The sequence below is a fragment of the Manis javanica genome, chromosome 5 (genome assembly GCF_040802235.1).
Source record: "Manis javanica isolate MJ-LG chromosome 5, MJ_LKY, whole genome shotgun sequence".
Lineage (NCBI taxonomy): Eukaryota > Metazoa > Chordata > Mammalia > Pholidota > Manidae > Manis > Manis javanica.
The window spans coordinates 48,749,690-48,766,850 of NC_133160.1; the positions used below are offsets into that span (position 1 = coordinate 48,749,690).

Below are 17,161 nucleotides of genomic sequence, written 5' to 3' on the forward strand. Positions count from 1 at the left end.
CTTTCCTAAGCCTATGCCTGTCCGTTTCAATGCAGCCGTTTTTCCGCGCTTTTTCACTACCAATGCTAGTATGAACTTGCCCTACTTAGTTAAAGACACCCTAGTAGCTCCCCTGGGAGAAAACCGATCCTTCGTAACTAATGGGTCATTATGCTTCACCACTCAGAATCTAGCTGGCTGTATCTCCCTGAAACGGAGGAAATACGGATGGTTCAGTGACATAATTCTAGAGGCCAGTAGCCTCCCCGTTATGTCAGCTAAATTTGAAGGGCCTAATAAGGAAGGGAGCCCGCCCTATAAGAACATGACTATCCACCAGATGGTTCTCTGGATCAATGGCACATTTGTACACTCTCCCAGGAACAATTCCACCGACAGGCCTCGTCAACCCAAATATGCCTCCCATTGTGTGGGCGACTATGAGGGAGAGCTGTGGCCCTGGACTGACTGTCAGTCAACTGTAGTAACGTGGGCAACTGAGAGGCAGGAGTTTACCATCTCCACAGATATGGAGGGACGGCCAGCCAATGAGGCTTGGTGGCCAGTAAAGGTGCTCGAAGGCGAGTTTCGTCAGCAGCTGAGCATGAACCCCTTCCATAAATGGATGCTGTGTGGAGTCAATGGCTCGTGTACCGACCTCTCCCCCTTTTCCGCCCTCCAGGGTGGGGGAATCGGTGTAAAAAATATCACCTTTTGGTGCGAGAATAACCACATGCGCGCACACTGGAACATGATCATGACCCATAACAACGAGAACTACACGTGTTCAGCAAAATCAGGTCCAGAGTCACCTAATTCCCTTTTTCCACCTTCTCCAGTATGCGTATACCCCCCATTTCTGTTTATCTTATCCAATAGTAGCTTTGACTCCTGCTCCAATGAAACCTGCTTTCTGTCTCAGTGTTGGGATGCGCGTAACTTTACCAATGCTTTGGTAGTCCGCATCCCCCGTTGGGTCCCTGTTCCCGTAGACGCCCCTAACACCATGACTCTGTTTCGAGAAAAGCGCGATTTCGGTGTTACAGCCGCCATAGTGCTCCTGATCTCCGCGACCGCGGTTGCAGCCACCGCCGCTGGTATAGCTTTAGACACCTCCATCAAATCGGCTACAGAGCTCAATAACCTTGCAGCCTCAGTAGCTTCTGCCCTGGACCAACAGTCCACACTTGATGGCAAACTGAAAGGAGGAATAATGATCCTCAATCAACGCATAGATCTCGTGGAGGAACAAATAGAGGTGCTCTGGCAAATGGCCCAATTGGGATGCGAGCGGAAATATCGTGCCCTCTGCATCACTAGCATTCAATATAAAAATTTTACACTGGCAGCTAATCTGTCACGAGACCTGTCCCAGTATCTTTCAGGAAACTGGTCCCAAGACTTCGATGGGACACTAGAAGAGCTGCGGCGAGAAATTATCCACATCAACTCCACCCGTCTAGATATCTCCGTAGCGGAAGGACTCTCTTCCTGGTTCCTCAGAGCTCTCTCCCACGTCAAGGAGTGGGCGGGCATGGCTGGGATGGGCGTGTTCCTGCTTAGAGGTCTCATGCTCTTACTCTGGTTGTTATGCAGACTCCGCAACCAACATAAGCAGGACAAGGTGATCCTTGCTCAAGCCCTAATGGCGATAGACGTTGGCGCCTCTCCCCAAGTGTGGCTCAACATGCTTAAGAAGGAAGCTCGGCTTTAGCTTGAGGTAGCTCTTGCACCCTGAGCCCATGTGGCACTGCACCAGGCCCGAGTACCTCAATGCTTAATCACAGCTTTCTTTAAGAAGCTCATGGTGCAAGAGGGTTGAGAAAAAGGGTCCAAACCCTTTGTACCAAGCGGTCCCAACGCCAGCCAGAGGATGCGAGGCAAAGCACTGCAAGAGGTCTTGGACCCCTCTGAGAGGCATGCCTGACTGCATAGGGGTAGATGCCCAGAACCCCTCTCCAAAAAGGGGGCATCAGGAAGTATGATGGAGGTCAGGCCTCTGTCTCCGCCTCTGCTGGCAAGTTCCGCCTTGAGCTTCTGTTAGACAAAAAAGGGGGAGATGTTGGCAGCCGCGCTCAGAAAATAGCGCCCAATGCAGGGCAGCCAGAAGGCCCCGAACTTCCTAATGACAAATCATCCCACACCACTAAACTACATGCTAATTGCGCCTTGGCATAAGGACCAATGAGACCCACCAAATGGTTATGCTAATAAGGCATATGGAGCCGCACCAACCAGGTCAGAGCATGAGAACTATATAAGCAAGCCTCTCCTTCCCCTCTGGGTCCTGCCCAACTCATTTGTTTCACAAAGAGCTGAAGAATAAAGCTTTCTGCAGAAGAATCCTGCTGTTGTTGCATGCTGTTCTTGCCGGCGAGGACGGGGCACGCGACAGGTCTGTAATATTCTTTTTGGTGTCTTTCCCTGGTTTTGGTATTAGAGGATGTTGGCTTTGTAGAATGAGTCGGGAGTATTTCCTCCTCTTCTACGTTTTGGAAAATTTTGAGGAGGATGGGTATTAGGTCTTCACTAAATGTTTGATAAAATTCAGCAGTGAAACCATCTGGTACAGGGTTTTGCTCTTAGGGAGTTTTTTATTTACCAGTTCAATTTCTTTGCTGGTAATTGGTCTATTCAGATTTTCTGTTTCTTCCTGTGTCAGCCTTGGTAGGTTGTATTTTTCTAGAATCTGTCCATTTCTTCTAGGTTATCCAGTTTGTTAACACAGAATTTTTCATAGTATTCTCTCTTAAGTTTTTGTATTTCTGTGGTGTCCATAGTGATTTTTCCTTTCTCATTCCTGATTCTGTTTATGTGTGTTGACTCTTTTATTCTTGGTAAGTCTGGCTGGGGGTTTATCTATTTTGTTTATTTTCTTGAAGAACCAGCTCCTGTTGTTCTTCCTTTTCTAGTTTTGTTACTTGTGAGTTTAAACTGTTCATTAGGGATTGTTCTTCTTTTTTGAGGTAGGCCTGTATTGCAGTATACTTTCCTCTTAGCATGGCTTTTGCTGTGTCCCACAGATTTTGCTATGTTGAATTATTGTCATTTTTCTCCATATATTGCTTGATCTCTGTTTTTATTTGGTCATTGATCCACTGATTATTTAGGAGCATGTTATTAAGCCTTGATGTGTTTGTGGGCTTTTTTGTTTTCTTTGTATAATTTATTTCTAGTTTCTAACCTTTGTGATCTGAGAAGCTGGTTGATACAATTTCAATCTTTTTGAATTTACTAAGGTTCTTTTTGTGGCCTAGTATATGATCTATTCTTGAAAATGTTCCATGTGCACTTGAGAAGAATGTGTATCCTGTTGCTTTTGGATGGAGTGTTCTGTAGATGTCTGTTAGGTCCATCTGTTCTATATGTTATTCAGTGCCTCTGTCTCTTTACTTATTTTCTGTCTTGTTGATCTATCCTTTGGAGTAAGTGGTGTGCTGAAGTCTCCTAAAATGAATGCATTGCATTCTATTTCCCCCTTTAATTCTGTAAGTATTTGTTTCACATATGTAGGTGATCCTGTTGGGAGATCTGTGGACCTCCATGACTTGAGAGACTATCTCCTTTCCCAGATTGAGGAAGTTTTCAGCAATTACCTCCTCAGTGACACTTTCTATCCCTTTTTCTCTCTCTTCTTCTGGTACGTGTATAATGTGAATATTATTCCTTTTGGATTGGTCACACAGTTTTCTCAATATTCTTTCATTCTTAGATCCTTTTTTCTCTCTGTGCCTCAGCTTCCTTGTATTCCTCTTCTCTAATGTCTATTCCATTTACCATCTCTTCTACTACATCTAATCTGCTTTTAAATCCCTCTTTTGTATGTTTCATTTCAGATATGGAATTTCTAAATGATTGAATCTCCATCTTAAATTCATTCTTGAGTTCTTGAATATTTCTCTGTACCTCCAAAAGCATGTTTATTATTTTTATTTTGAACGCTCTTTCAGAAAGATTGGTGAGTTCAGTTTTATTTGGCCGTTTTTCTGGGATTTGTGAGATTTTGGTCTGAACCATGTTCTTTTGACGTTTCATATTTCTATGTGGTGCCCTCTAGTGCCCAGAAGCTCCAGTCTCTGGAGCTGTTCAGCCCCTAGAGTGAGGTTGGGGGTTGTTGGGGAGCAAAGCTGTTGCCTGGGATGAGGAAAGATCTGTTTCCTGACTCCTGGCTGTAGTGGCTTTCTCCAGCTAGTGGGCCAAGCATACAGGTGTAAGCCTCTGTGATCCGCGTCTCTAGCTGTTGTAGGCGAGGCCTCCCTGTGGCTGGCCTGACACCAGTGCAATGACTGCCGGTTTGTGAGCCGGTGCTGTCAGGCCAGGAGGAAGTCCCAGCAGGCTGTGTGCCACAGTGAGATGTCACGGAGCTGAGCAGCCTGCCAGGGGGATGGAGCGCCTGAAGCTCCTGAAAGTTCCCAGCCTGCTGGGCTGAGTGTGCCCAGACAACCTTGTCTACCTCTCCCTTCTCCTGCGCAGCAAGCTCCGTGCAAACCCTGCTCCTTCAGCAGCCCTCTTGCTGCTAGGAAGCCTCTCAGACGGCCTACCTTTCCTCTGTCACAGAGCAGCCAAATGTGGATCCCTGTCCTCCGAATGGCCAGAATCTCAGTCTCTCAGGCCCTCTGCCTGTCCCAGCTCCCCAACTTTCAGAGCACCACACAGTGTAGATTTCTGCTCGCAAAGCAGATCTCCAGGGCTAGGTGTTCAGTATTCTTAGACTTCCACCCCCTCCCTGCTCCATTTCTCATCCTCCCGCTGGTGACCTGGGGTGGGGGAAGTGCTTGGGTCCCGCAGGATTAAGGCTTTTGTATGTTACCCTGTTTCGTGAGGTCTGCTCTGTTTGTGAAGTCTGTATGCAGTCTGGTTCAGCCTTCTTTCCTGTTGTTATTTTAGGGTTAGTTGTATTAATTAACTATATTTTCATACTATTTGTGGTTTTGGGAGAAGTTCTGTCTCTCACCTCTCATGATGCCATGTTGAAGAAAATGTTCTTTTAAATACTTTCTGTATTTAAGCAAATTTCATACATTAAATTGAAGACACAATGTCATACTGAAGCAAGGTTTTAAGATAAGTTTATCACACACCCTACAGAGTATGCATATGTACATACAGGCAAGAAAGTATGGATGGAGTCCTATTATCTAGTGGGGAAAAAAATAGTTTTTAATCTGGATTAGCCCCAAAGTGTTCCCTGCAATAATAATATTAACAAATTCACAAAACATGCCTAATATGTCTATGTGGGTAATGGCCAGTTTTATTTAGAGAAAAACATTGTAACGACTACACACTTGTTTTCTGAGTTCTCTGTGGTGTAAGTGATGGAGCACGTGCTTATTATAATGTTTACCAAAACTCCCTAATCCCTTCTCTGTACTCAGTAATTGCTGGAAGAGCTAATTATTGAGGAAATAGCCAATATATGGGTGGGCAAAAGAGTCAGGGTAGCCCAGGAATTCTCAACCCTAACTGCATATAAAAAATATGTAGGGAACCTTACTTAAAAAAAATAAAATTGATGCCTGGGGCTTCACCTTAGACTGATCAAATTGATGTCTGGTGTATCAGCCTTGGCACATGTGTAAGTATTTTTAAATATTCAAAAGATGGTTCTCATGTGCCACACCAAGACCAAAACCACCAGGCCAATCAACAGAATCAGAGTGTACCTTAAAACAGACTTTCAAAAAAAAGGCCCAATTTAAGCTTATGTTTAATTTTTTATCTTCTAGTGCTATCTGTTCTTGCCAATGTGGAGTGTATCTCCCTCCTTGCTTTTGTTCACATATTTATCCCACTGTTGAATGTTTGAATCCCTTTCTACTACCGGAATCCTAAATCCATCCTGCAAGATTCTGTCCAATCCTTCCTCACCATGCCTTCCCTCTGGACTCTTGGAAACCCATGAGTTACTACCATGAAATGTCCCCTGAATTGCGATGGGTCAGTTGGGAGCCATCTGTTATTTTACTATGTACTTTTCCAAATGCTTGTGAATTATTTTCCCAACTAGACATCAAGTTCCTTGAAAGACGAGACCATTCCTTAAATATTTTGGATATCCAACAGCGCCTCACACATTGTGAAGCCCTCAAAGCCTTGATGGGATGCTTTTAAAGTTTTCTATTCATCAGGATGATCACAGAGACCCAGAGAACTTAAAAGATCTCAGGGAGAGAAAAAAGAAGTCCAAAGTTTTTATTAAAGTCCAAGCTCCTTTAAACAGGATGACAGAGAAATAATAATGTTCCTCCAAACTTACATGCCTTGTCCTGCTGTCTCACACCTCCACAGATGCCTGCAGCGAACACCCACATTTTGTTTTGTTCTTTAGTCTAAAAGACACTCTCTCTCTCACCCAGTGAGCTCCACTCATTTTTCAAAACCTAGCTTAAGAGCTCTCCATTGTAGCTTTCCTCGACTTAACAAGAGGTAAGGCACCTACCCACTACTGCTCCTGAGCTCTCAGTATAGAGATCCCAAGTCACCCACTGACAAGCCCATCCCTTTATGCCACTTTGGAAAGAACTCAGACAACTGCACTTGTGCAAGTCCTACCCTAACAAAGCTTACCCTCGCCCGGTAAGCTGAAGTACAACAGCATTTGGTACGCTCCTGAGCCAACTGCTGTTCTATCATAAAAAAATCACTAATTTTACTAACCCTATAGAGGAAACTGGGGGGGAAAAGTACAGTGGAACTTCCTTATTCTGAGCTCTCCTAAAAGGTATTTCACAACTGATCTTTAAGGAAAGAAGATCACTTCTATGAATTCTTTTGTAGAACTTAAAATTTATGTATCATCTCAGAAATCTGAAAAACATTAGGGTTGAAGATAACACAAGCTGAAAGTACAATTTTTAATAAGATAAGTTTTAACATAAACTTCACCATCAGGGTGATGGTTAAATTTAAATAAATTATGAGACATCTATATAATAATAAAACAATGAAAAACATTTAAGAAGTGAGACAGACCTGTATGACAGATGCCCATGAGACACGTTTAATGAAAAAAAAAAAGGCAAACTGCAGAATTGCACATATGACTCCATTTGTCTGAATTGATTGTGTGTTTGCACACACAAACTATGTTTAGAGAACAGGTCTGGATGGAGACACATTGTAAGTGTTAACTGTGGTAATTCCAGGAATAGGGTGGGAGGGTCAGAGAAGTTAACATGTTTTTATTTTATATACTTTTGTATTGTCTGATTTTTTTTCAAGGCCATTCTATTTTTTTACTTTATCACTTAAAAACTGTTACATTTTTTATAAGCTTACATCTAAAAATGATCTAGAAAAGAAAGTACGATTTTTTTAAAATCTAGAAAAACAATGTACACAAAACAGGAAGAGTTTATGTCTGTATGGAAATGTATACTCCTCTTCTTACTCTACAACTAGTGAATGAATTTAGCATTTCTTTTAAATATAGAATTCCAGGATACATCTGGAAGGAGTCTCAGTCAGGAAACAGCTTAGACAAATAAAGTATAACAACTTTGTTTTAGAGACTGGAATTTAGGGGGTTAAAAAAAAAGGAAAGTTGGGAGCATGTGAAACAGAAACAAATACCCGCCTTCTCTACTGCCTGCAAAGTGCAGGGGCTATAATACTCAAACTATGTTGGTTTTATTTAAAAACTGTTAGTGAATGGTAATATACTTTCATATTTAAATATCTAAAGCCAGCACTTTAAGAATTAACTTTAGCTATTCAAAAACATTAAATTTCCATAATAATACCGGGGTAGATAAAATAAAAGAAAAAACTTAACCACGAAGCAGGGACAAAAGAAAACAATTTGCTTTAAAATACTTGAGTTGTTTTCCAGGAAGCACCATCTTTTACTCTTAGAGCAAAATAAGGAAAAAACAGGCTTGGTGGAAGTTTCCACTCCACTGGCTCTATCATTATGATCATCTGTTCCCAACACACACAAGCCTAAAATTTCCTGTTTTCAAACTATTGTCACCATTTTCTAGCCTAGTGCTATCTGTGCTAACTTTAGCTTAGTAATATAAACAAAAGAATACACCAAAAATGATGCAGAACAATGCCTAGATATAGGCTGACATTGTTTCATAAGCCTTTTAAAAAGGAGTTTACATACATTATCTGGATAAAGACAAATTAGCTGGACCTGAAACAATTTCATAATAGCAAAACAAAATAAAAATCAATTTAACTCATAAATACAGTAGTTGGGAAAAATGCAGGGAATTTTAAAGTCCTAATTAATAGTGCATATAATTTACTTGTTGAAATCACTGCTAAACTGACAAAGCCCTTGGCATAAGCCCTACATAAAACAAACAAAGCAACGACAAAAACTCCTTGGTATTAAACACATGCAAAGAAGTTCTTATATCTTTACGGGTCCTAGACTGCTCTGAGAATCTGATAAAAGCCATGGAACCTTGTCTTAGAAAAAGGCACATAAATACCACTGTACACAGTTTCAGGGGTTCATGGAATCCCTGGGGCACATGTTGAGAATGGCTGAATACTTCTTACCACAAAGAACAGTTTTGTAGGAGACTTGGGCTCTGAAAAGGGAAATTTACACAAAATTTATAAATTTGTAAATTTATAAAGTTTATAAAGAACTTACACAAAAATGTACGTGATCTTATGGCCTTAATTCTCAATACAGCATTGTGGGGCAGGTCAAGTATATTTTTATTTGTAAATACTAGTTTGTATTGTATCATATTCCCCAACTGTCAGGGCATTGGGGACACACTGTAACTCTGGGGATTTTCAAAGCTTCTTTATGCAGACCAGGAGGAGGCTGAAAAGGGGCAAGAGCCTGGCTGGCAGAGCATCCAACATGAGCTTGCAGCATGCTGGACGGCTGGGAATGCAGGCCTGTGGTGACTGGACAGCTGGACCGCAGTGGGAAGAAAGATCACCTGCTTTGGGTTACATCTGATCTCTCCCTTTTTGGTGAGCCCCATCAGGGCATAGTCACTGGAAAGCAGGGTCAGGGAATCCACTCTGACTTTTGGAATCAACCTTTAGCCTTACTCTGGCCTAGACAAAAAGTAGAGTCACACACAATCTAGCCACTTAGATTTGGAATGGGGGCTGCAGTTAGTGACGGGTGGAGTATGTCCCTGGCTCTCTTCTCCCTAAGCACCTGTGGAGGCTGAGGTAGCACAGATGTTCAGGCAGACTCCTACCAATCTAGCTGAAAACAGCAAAAGTGCAATAAGGGTCTGTAAGCATTAGCATGAGCTCTACACATGCTGGAGTCATGGAGCCATTAATTTCATTTCTAAGAATCTCACCTAAGGAAACAGAGGAAAATGCAGTTAAATTTGTAGGCATCAAAACATTCAACATGTTGTTTATATGAGTAAATATTTCAAACAATCTCAATATTAAAAAACCAGTAGGGTAACAAACCATCCCAATCTTTCCAGGACTGTCCTTATTTTAGAACTGAAGTTCCACATCTTGGGAAATCCCTTAGTCCTGAGCAAACCAGGAATGTTAGTGACAGTAGGAAACTGAATAAATTATGATACATGTCCACAAAGGTATATTATATAGTCTTTAAAATGATGCTTTTGAATGATATTTAAATATTTCTGTCCCCATGGTTTAGAAAATTTCCAAAATACTGAGAGATCTTGGCAAGGAACTTATTTTTTCCATTTGTGGTAACTGGAATCTGGTGCGAAGAACACTGGCAATGCCTTCCTTTCTACCGTTTCTGGCTGCCACCTGTCCTAGGTAGAGCTGACTGCTCTGGGGTGTCCACAGCACATCGTGCAGATGTCTATCAGAGTACTCTTCTCTTGCATGTCTGTCCTCTGCACAGCTGCTTTCCTCCCCAAGACCCTGTCTTACTCCTCTTTAAGTAGTTAGCATGCAAGGACTTTATGACTTAAAAGGTATTGGTAATGACTGTTACCTAAACTCATGAACAAATGACTGAATGTCTCCTCCTGACCCAGATGTTGCTGTCTCTGTCCTTCACTAACTTAGTCTTCATGTAAATAGATGATATGCCAAGCCAACATTGGGCTTTCACATTGCTGTAAGACTTTAGCCATAATAAGTCTTACCAAATCTCCTCTCAAGGCTCAGTCAACAAAGAGTGAAAGTAACTCAATCAAGAAACAAGTCAATATGAACCCATGCCAATATGTTAAAATTAGGAAACTACAATTTCAGCAATTTCAGACAGTGCTTACAGTATTATGAGAAAGTCTACATATTTTAGTTATAAAACATTATTTATGTTAGTATATTTATGTACACATAATTATATTCTCTCTCTCACACACACACACTTACTCAACATTGTGTGTGTGTAATAATAATATTCCAGTCTCTGAGGGTAGAATATAACATCATTAGGAAAAGTAAGGGCAAAATGCCATGTGCTAGTTAGTATAGTGTCAATGTACATGTTTAACAGAAGAACAAGATGTGAGAACATTAAGTACTATTGTTTAAATAGAAGGAAATTATTATCACATCTTAAATTAAAGCCACAAAAATTTCGAATTGCAGTGTCAGAGCAGCGCTGTCTAAGAGAACTCTTTGATGACAGAAATGGCTTTGTGGACCACCACATGGCCACCAGCTATCAAACGAGACAGTGCGGCTTTAAAGTCCATTTCTTTGATGTGAGGAAGAGGCAGTACCAATGCTGAAGAGGCTGCAGCACTAAAAAGAAAGCCCACAACAAATGTTTAAATTGAGTGGCGCTACTACTAGTAAGTGGTATGAGGAGCTTTATGTGAACCTACTTCCAGATCTTCTGTGTTCCACAAACTTACTTTGCCCTACAAACACCATGTCACCTATGTTGTTGTTATTATTTGTTTGAAAAGAACATGCTTAAATAGAGATTGTTTAAAAACATATAGGACCAGTAACAATCTAGAATTTTAAAAAAATATATCTTCATAAAACTGACAAATTTCTAAGCTTTCCCCCTTCTTATTCAGATATCTGATACAAAATAATTAATTTTTGGGTAAAACTAGTGTTTTGAATTTCTGGCAAAACATACAAAAAAAATCCTCATTTTCTCTTCTAAGTTTCTCACTGAACATTCACAATTTACAGTAAGTAAAACACTGATACACTGAGATTTGGATCACAGTTCAAAAATAACACTTTCACATTAAGAAGTAGAGGAAAAGTGCTAAAGTGTTATAAAAACAAATTTCAGATTTCCATAACTACATTTATTTGTAATAAGCCAAACTAATGCTTAGTATAATTTTCTTCTAAACATAAAACTCAGTGTAAAACTTCCTGAACAAAAAGACACATGGCAACCAAAGACATCCTTCCAAAGAGATACATTATACATTCTGGAGTCAGTGCCTGGGAAACACATTGAGTTCAAAATGCAAGGAAGAATAATCTCATCCAAAGAGGAGAATTAAGTAGAAAGATTAACATGATATAAAAATTATTCCACAGATAATGAAATCAAGAAGACGTCTTGATGTGAACCCAGAGGACTCAGCCAAGTGCAGCTGCTGCTGCCCCCTCCCCTCCACAGTAGACAGGGGTGGCAGCCACCCTTTCCTAAAACATGACCCTCTGGGGGAAAAACACATTTACACTCATGTAACATGCAAATAACTTCACCATATGAGAAAAGCTATTGATCATTTATATCTTTCTGTTTTCAACATATCAGAGCTATCTTGCCCATTCTGTGGTGTGTCAGCCCTAAGAGGGGCCCAGCTTTCTTTTTCCTGTCAATTCTCCATCTCTCCTACACCACCCAAGCCTTATAACCTTTGACCAACAGGAAGTAGATACAATGGACTGAAAATAACAGCGACTGTAAGGATTTGTATATGCATGATTTAATGCTTAAGGACTAGGAGAAAAGGAGACTGAGGGAAAGAGAAAATGACTAGCTATTTCTGCCAGAGGAATCACAGTACAATTTGGCAGGAACCAACTCATCTTTAACTCCAAGCAAAACTGTTACCCAAGTTATACAGTTGATGAAAGCTTTTTAAAACAGGCACAGTATGCATGATCATATACAGAAATATTGCAAGCAGTTGACATAAAAGAGAAGTTATACACTTATCTGTTTTAAACTTGTTAGAAATTCTGTTAGACAATCATTCATTCACAAAGTGCTGGCATCTGAGGTAACAGACAACTGACTGCCTTTGAGTTGCCAACTTGGAAGTTTAAAGTCTGTCAAAGCTAAAAATAACCACACAAACATGTTTACAGCATTTAAAAAATACAGGATCCACACTGTCTTCTAAATACAAATCTTGAATTTGGAGGACAGGGATTGGCTTGGGTTTTTAAAGACGTCATCCCACACTTCACCACAGAAGTTCACAATTTACTGTTTTCCTTTAAAGATACAGTTGGTGGTATTCAGAATAAAGGAGGGGCAGATTTAGAATGAAAAAGACAAGCAGGAAAGGAAAAGATGGTACCTTTTACACATTTTATTAGAGAGCTTCAGAACATCAAAACATCCAACTCTTTTTTTTGGTGGGACCTGACCCTCCAGAATTCTGAGAAGAGATATCCTGCTTGTATTTTGCCACTCAATACATCCACTCTCGAATCCAGTCCCTTCACCCTTCCTCATTCCTAACACTGTAGATGCTGCTGCAACAGATAAATGTAGACAGAAGCCAAGTGGAACATAACATAGGTATGTAGATATCCCCACATCCTAACTGGTACTCCAGTGTAGGCATGTTGAAGGCAACAATTCTAATTCTTGTCCTGCTTCTGAAAAATGAGATAATTCTAAATCAAACACAGGGAAATTTTCTGACTAAAAACCGTAATGCTCACATCAACTGGGATTGCAGGGAGGGGGTGAGAAGCACAGGTTATACTAAGAATATTAATGATTCAAAGGTGTATTTTATTAGCGTAGACAAAAATCTATTTGGTCTCTGTAAGTCAAATAAAATTAATTTTTAATACTAATTTTTGGAAAGAATTTCTTTAAATTTTATCCACTACATTTAATTCTAACAAATCTTTAAAATTTGGCAGCTATTTAAAAAATAAGAGAAAGTGACACTTGCAGCAAGAGCCTTGGCCCTGTACGTGTACGTCACAGACACCAAAGGTAAGTGCCTCTGAGTTTAGGTACTACAGTGGAATTTGTAATTCTGAAGGTTATCCTGTCTCCAAGCAAGGTGTTCTCCAGAATAAAATCATGTAAGTCCTTGGAGCATTTACTTAAATTTATTTTTAATAAACTATAAGCAGCAATAAATTTAAATTAAAATTAGGAAAAATTACCTATAATGTTACCACCATCAAAAATATGTATCTTTCCATATTTTCATCCTGTTTTATTCTTATACATATGTAGTTTTCAAATAGCTAACTTTTTAAATAAAGATGTATCTATCTTTGATTTCATAAGCCATACTTTCAACTTACAAAGGTTTAACATTCTCAGATGTACATTTTTAATTCCTTAATATTTCACTTACTGTTATTTTTTCCCAAGTCTTGCTTATCACGTTAGAATTATGGAAATTAAGGTGAAGCCCCAACTGAAATACTTTCTGAAACCTGATAAAGAAAACAGATTTAATGATAGTAAAAACACAAGACATTCATTTGCCATGGGCTTTCTTAGCACAGCATGCCCGATACTTAATTATTTAAGTATGTTAAGATATTTATTATTCAAAGACTGTCATGTTAGGCCTTATCCAATTTGGTATAGTAAGCAGTTGATGCTAAGCAAATAATGACTAAAACAAGTACGTACAGTCTTCTTGAAAGAAATGCTATCACCTTGTTTATCAAACACTGCAATCTCAGAGTGTAAAGAATGATTTATTAAATCTAATAGATGAAGAATTCAGCCCAGAAAAAAAGATCTGTTGATGCTTACACTTATGTTAGGCACTGTAACTTGAAGACATTCTCATAATAAATACTTCTATTTCTTGTCCATTTAAATGTTTATATTTTAATAATTAAAAGATCAGGCAATCTAATCTAAATAATCTAATATGTATTAAATAATCTAGACTATCTACAATGAAAAAAGGATAGTTTGTTCCAAAGATAGAGAGGGAGCTGAGCAGAAACAAAATATTTCTAGTTGAAATTTGACTAGCTTTTAAAAAGAAACAAAAACGAAAGCATCACTCCATAGTTTGTTGAGTAATTGATCATGAAGAGGCAAAGAAATGAGATTTTCATATAAAGATTACATAACCCTCGGTTTAGCTGAGGTAAATGACTTTCTGGTAACTAGATCCAACTCTTAGTGGAGCAAAGACAATGGAAGAATTAAAACACACATCTTTAGCTCATCTATTAGACCTGGTGTGGAGGGGCTTGTTCTCTCGCTGACTGTTGACCCACACCAACCCCAAACAACATTCTAATGTCATGAGCAGCCTGAAAAGAATACTTAGATAAAACTATCCAGCACTGCAGCCATCAAGTCTCCCCTCCAGTTTCTTTCAGCCGAGTCCCTTTACAAATTGGCTTAGAGGGCAAGCATAAACCAACCATTTGCTTACACTCAGTCTCCTAGGCTCTCTCTTCACTGCTCTGTTCTCAAAAACTAACACTTGCAATGCCTGACAAAAAGTAGGGACTCTGTGAGTGCTGACTGAGGGAATGAACAATGTGAGTCTTGAGGTACAATGAATCAATGAGTTGTTATGTACAAGGTGAACCTCACAGGGATCATTATCACAATCATCTATAATTATTGTGTGGTTTGATCAACAAAGCATGCTAGAAAAGTAAAACAAATACCATGATGGTGAATTAACTGGAAAATTACCATAAATGTGTATACTGTGCTTTAAATGTAGAAATAAGCATATATCAAAAACCACTCTAGATGCTACTATACAAAACGCAACAAAATAGAAAAACTTTCCTTCGAGGTATCCAGAGGGAGCAGCATACAGGGCATAAAGCTGTGGCGAATGCAATACACTGATAAGGGTTTCCTTTCTTCTCCATTCTTTTGTCTGCCCCCCAGTGGAATCCTTATGAAGAGAGAAAACAAAAGAATGCAGGCACTACAAAAATCTAGAGAAACAAACAAAAACAGAACAGAGCAAGATAAAAACTTACGATGCCTATTAAAAACACTTGTTCCAAAGACAAAAACTCTTGTGTCAACTTTGATTGGCTATTTCCTTGTTTATACACATGTGGAGTTTTTATCACTGCCTTTTAAGGAAAAGTTGACATCTTTAAATTACATCTAGGTAGTATATGGCTTTACTGAGACTTAAGAAAACAAAGCATGCTAGAAAACAATTTACTAACTGATAGTTTCTAAGTTGACAGGGTCTAGTTACTTTATTTTCGGTTTCCAGGTAGTCTTAGACATGAACAGCTAAAACAAAATCATTTCCATAAAGAAGAATCTGGATATCTATGGATTCAATTCCAAAGTACTTCAAATCACGGAACAGGTAAAGTGAAATGGAGACTGGTTCAGTGATGGCAGGCATGGCTGAGTGACTCCTTTCAGAAAGCATGCTTATCTCCAAGGGCATCTTTCTGTCTAGAAAGGGGTGTGGGTTTTGTCTATGATCTCATCATCGACAGCTGACTCTCTTCTAAGCCGGCTGCCTGTTTTACACCAGTGTTGTGCACTAACATGTACTGCTCTTTAAACAGGAAGATGACAGGTGCTGCTCCTGACTCACGTTAACCACCAATCGCATGATGACCCCCCATGCCCCACCTCTTGTGACTGGTGGCACCCATTTGCAAGACAGCCAGCCAGGGTTATACAAACTACACTCACTGAACAAAACATCAGAAAATGATCCCTGAAGGAGAGACACAAGTATTAGACACAGTTTCTGGTCTTCAGTGATCCCATAGTTCCATTTCTTAACTTCTAGGACAACCAGAATGCATAACTACTCCTGATTATTATAAACAAAATGATTTCTAGAGACGGATTTCTAAATTTTCTTGCATATGTAAACCCCTGAACATATAAAACTCCTCCTGCATCAGCAGGAATTCTGTTTCTTAGAACAATATAAAAATCACATGAGAGAATCCATACAAAAAGCTCTCTGAGATGAACAAAGGCACCACCCTTTATAGAAGTGCATTAGTGTGATAATTCTGGCAGTTTCTAAAAGCAGTTAGCTTCCAGTGATTTATGACTATATCTTACATGTATGCAGTTTTAGCTTAAAACTCTCACCAGCTTTTTCTTGGAGGAACCTGAGTAACCTAAATCAGGGGACATGAAGTGTTCAAAGGTTTATTTTGATAAGCAAATGCTCAGGATACAGGAACACAGAGTCTAACGTTTTTCTGTTCAGACTGTTGTGAAGGCTGTGAGAAGCGAGAGGAATGAGGAGACAGACAGCTGACACCCGGCTTTCTCTGCTCATTCATCTCTTCCCTTTGGACAAAACTCAGTGACAGGAAGAATCAGGAAGACAATAAAACTATTGTACTTCTAATGCTTTTCCCAATTTCTCTGTGGTTGCTCAGATGATTACCAGAAAAGCAAGGCAAAGCAAATTCCGAGTAAGGACCCCAGAAGGTTTATTCCAATCATTGAGGCTCATGTCAGCAACAAGGAAGGTAGGGGGCATTTGGCATTTTCCCAGCTCTCTATACTTGGACAGAGATCTTATTCTGATCTCTTGTCTATTTATTGCCAAAATATTTATGGAGGGTAAAGTTATTTTAGTTAAAATAATTGACTTTCTTAAAGTTTACCACATTTAGACAATGATATCACTACTAGGTTTTAAATACACTAACATTATGATATAATCCTTAAAGCATGTTTATACACCTAATTTACTGCTTAGGAGCCTGTTCAAATTATCCATTAAAATGAATAACAAAGAAACAAAATAATGAGCTGCAGCTATTCCATTTGTAAGTCTCATTTGCAGCATATCATGTATTTACAGTTAAATAGAGCAAAATAAGCTATTCGAGAAAGAATTGTTCCCACTCTCAACTATATTTTAAAAATTGGTGCAGTATCATTATTAAAGACTTTATACAAGCAGCATTAACATTTTGTGACATGAAATTAAATTTATAGCATTAATCACAATTTATAACCATGTTTATTATTATTATTTTGCTGGTTTAGCTTCCTCTCCAAGTAGACTACAAGCAACTGAAGGCAGAGGCTGTTTGAGTCATTCCTGTTCACCAAGGGCCTAGCACA

The 17,161-nt window shown here is 39.4% G+C and overlaps 1 protein-coding gene across 14 annotated transcripts in view; it reads right to left on the bottom strand.

The window, feature by feature from the left end:
* The window catches only part of GAB1 (GRB2 associated binding protein 1), a 158,136-nt gene that overhangs the window by 60,965 nt on the left and 80,010 nt on the right, over window positions 1–17,161 (bottom strand). For 6 of the 14 annotated variants that reach the window (XR_012131554.1, XM_073236996.1, XM_073236998.1 and 3 more), the window contains 2 exons: window positions 14,869–14,981; window positions 13,452–13,532 (listed from right to left, as the gene is read on the bottom strand). The exons of 7 other annotated variants lie outside the window; for them this stretch is intronic. Coding sequence is in view for 6 of the 7 variants with exons in the window: in XM_073236996.1 (XP_073093097.1) it covers window positions 13,452–13,532; window positions 14,869–14,981 (194 nt within the window). In the remaining variant the exon portion in view is untranslated. Of the gene's footprint in view, window positions 1–13,451; window positions 13,534–14,868; window positions 14,982–17,161 lie in introns of all 14 variants that reach the window. One more of the 14 variants, XM_037022398.2, reaches the window with a different exon arrangement.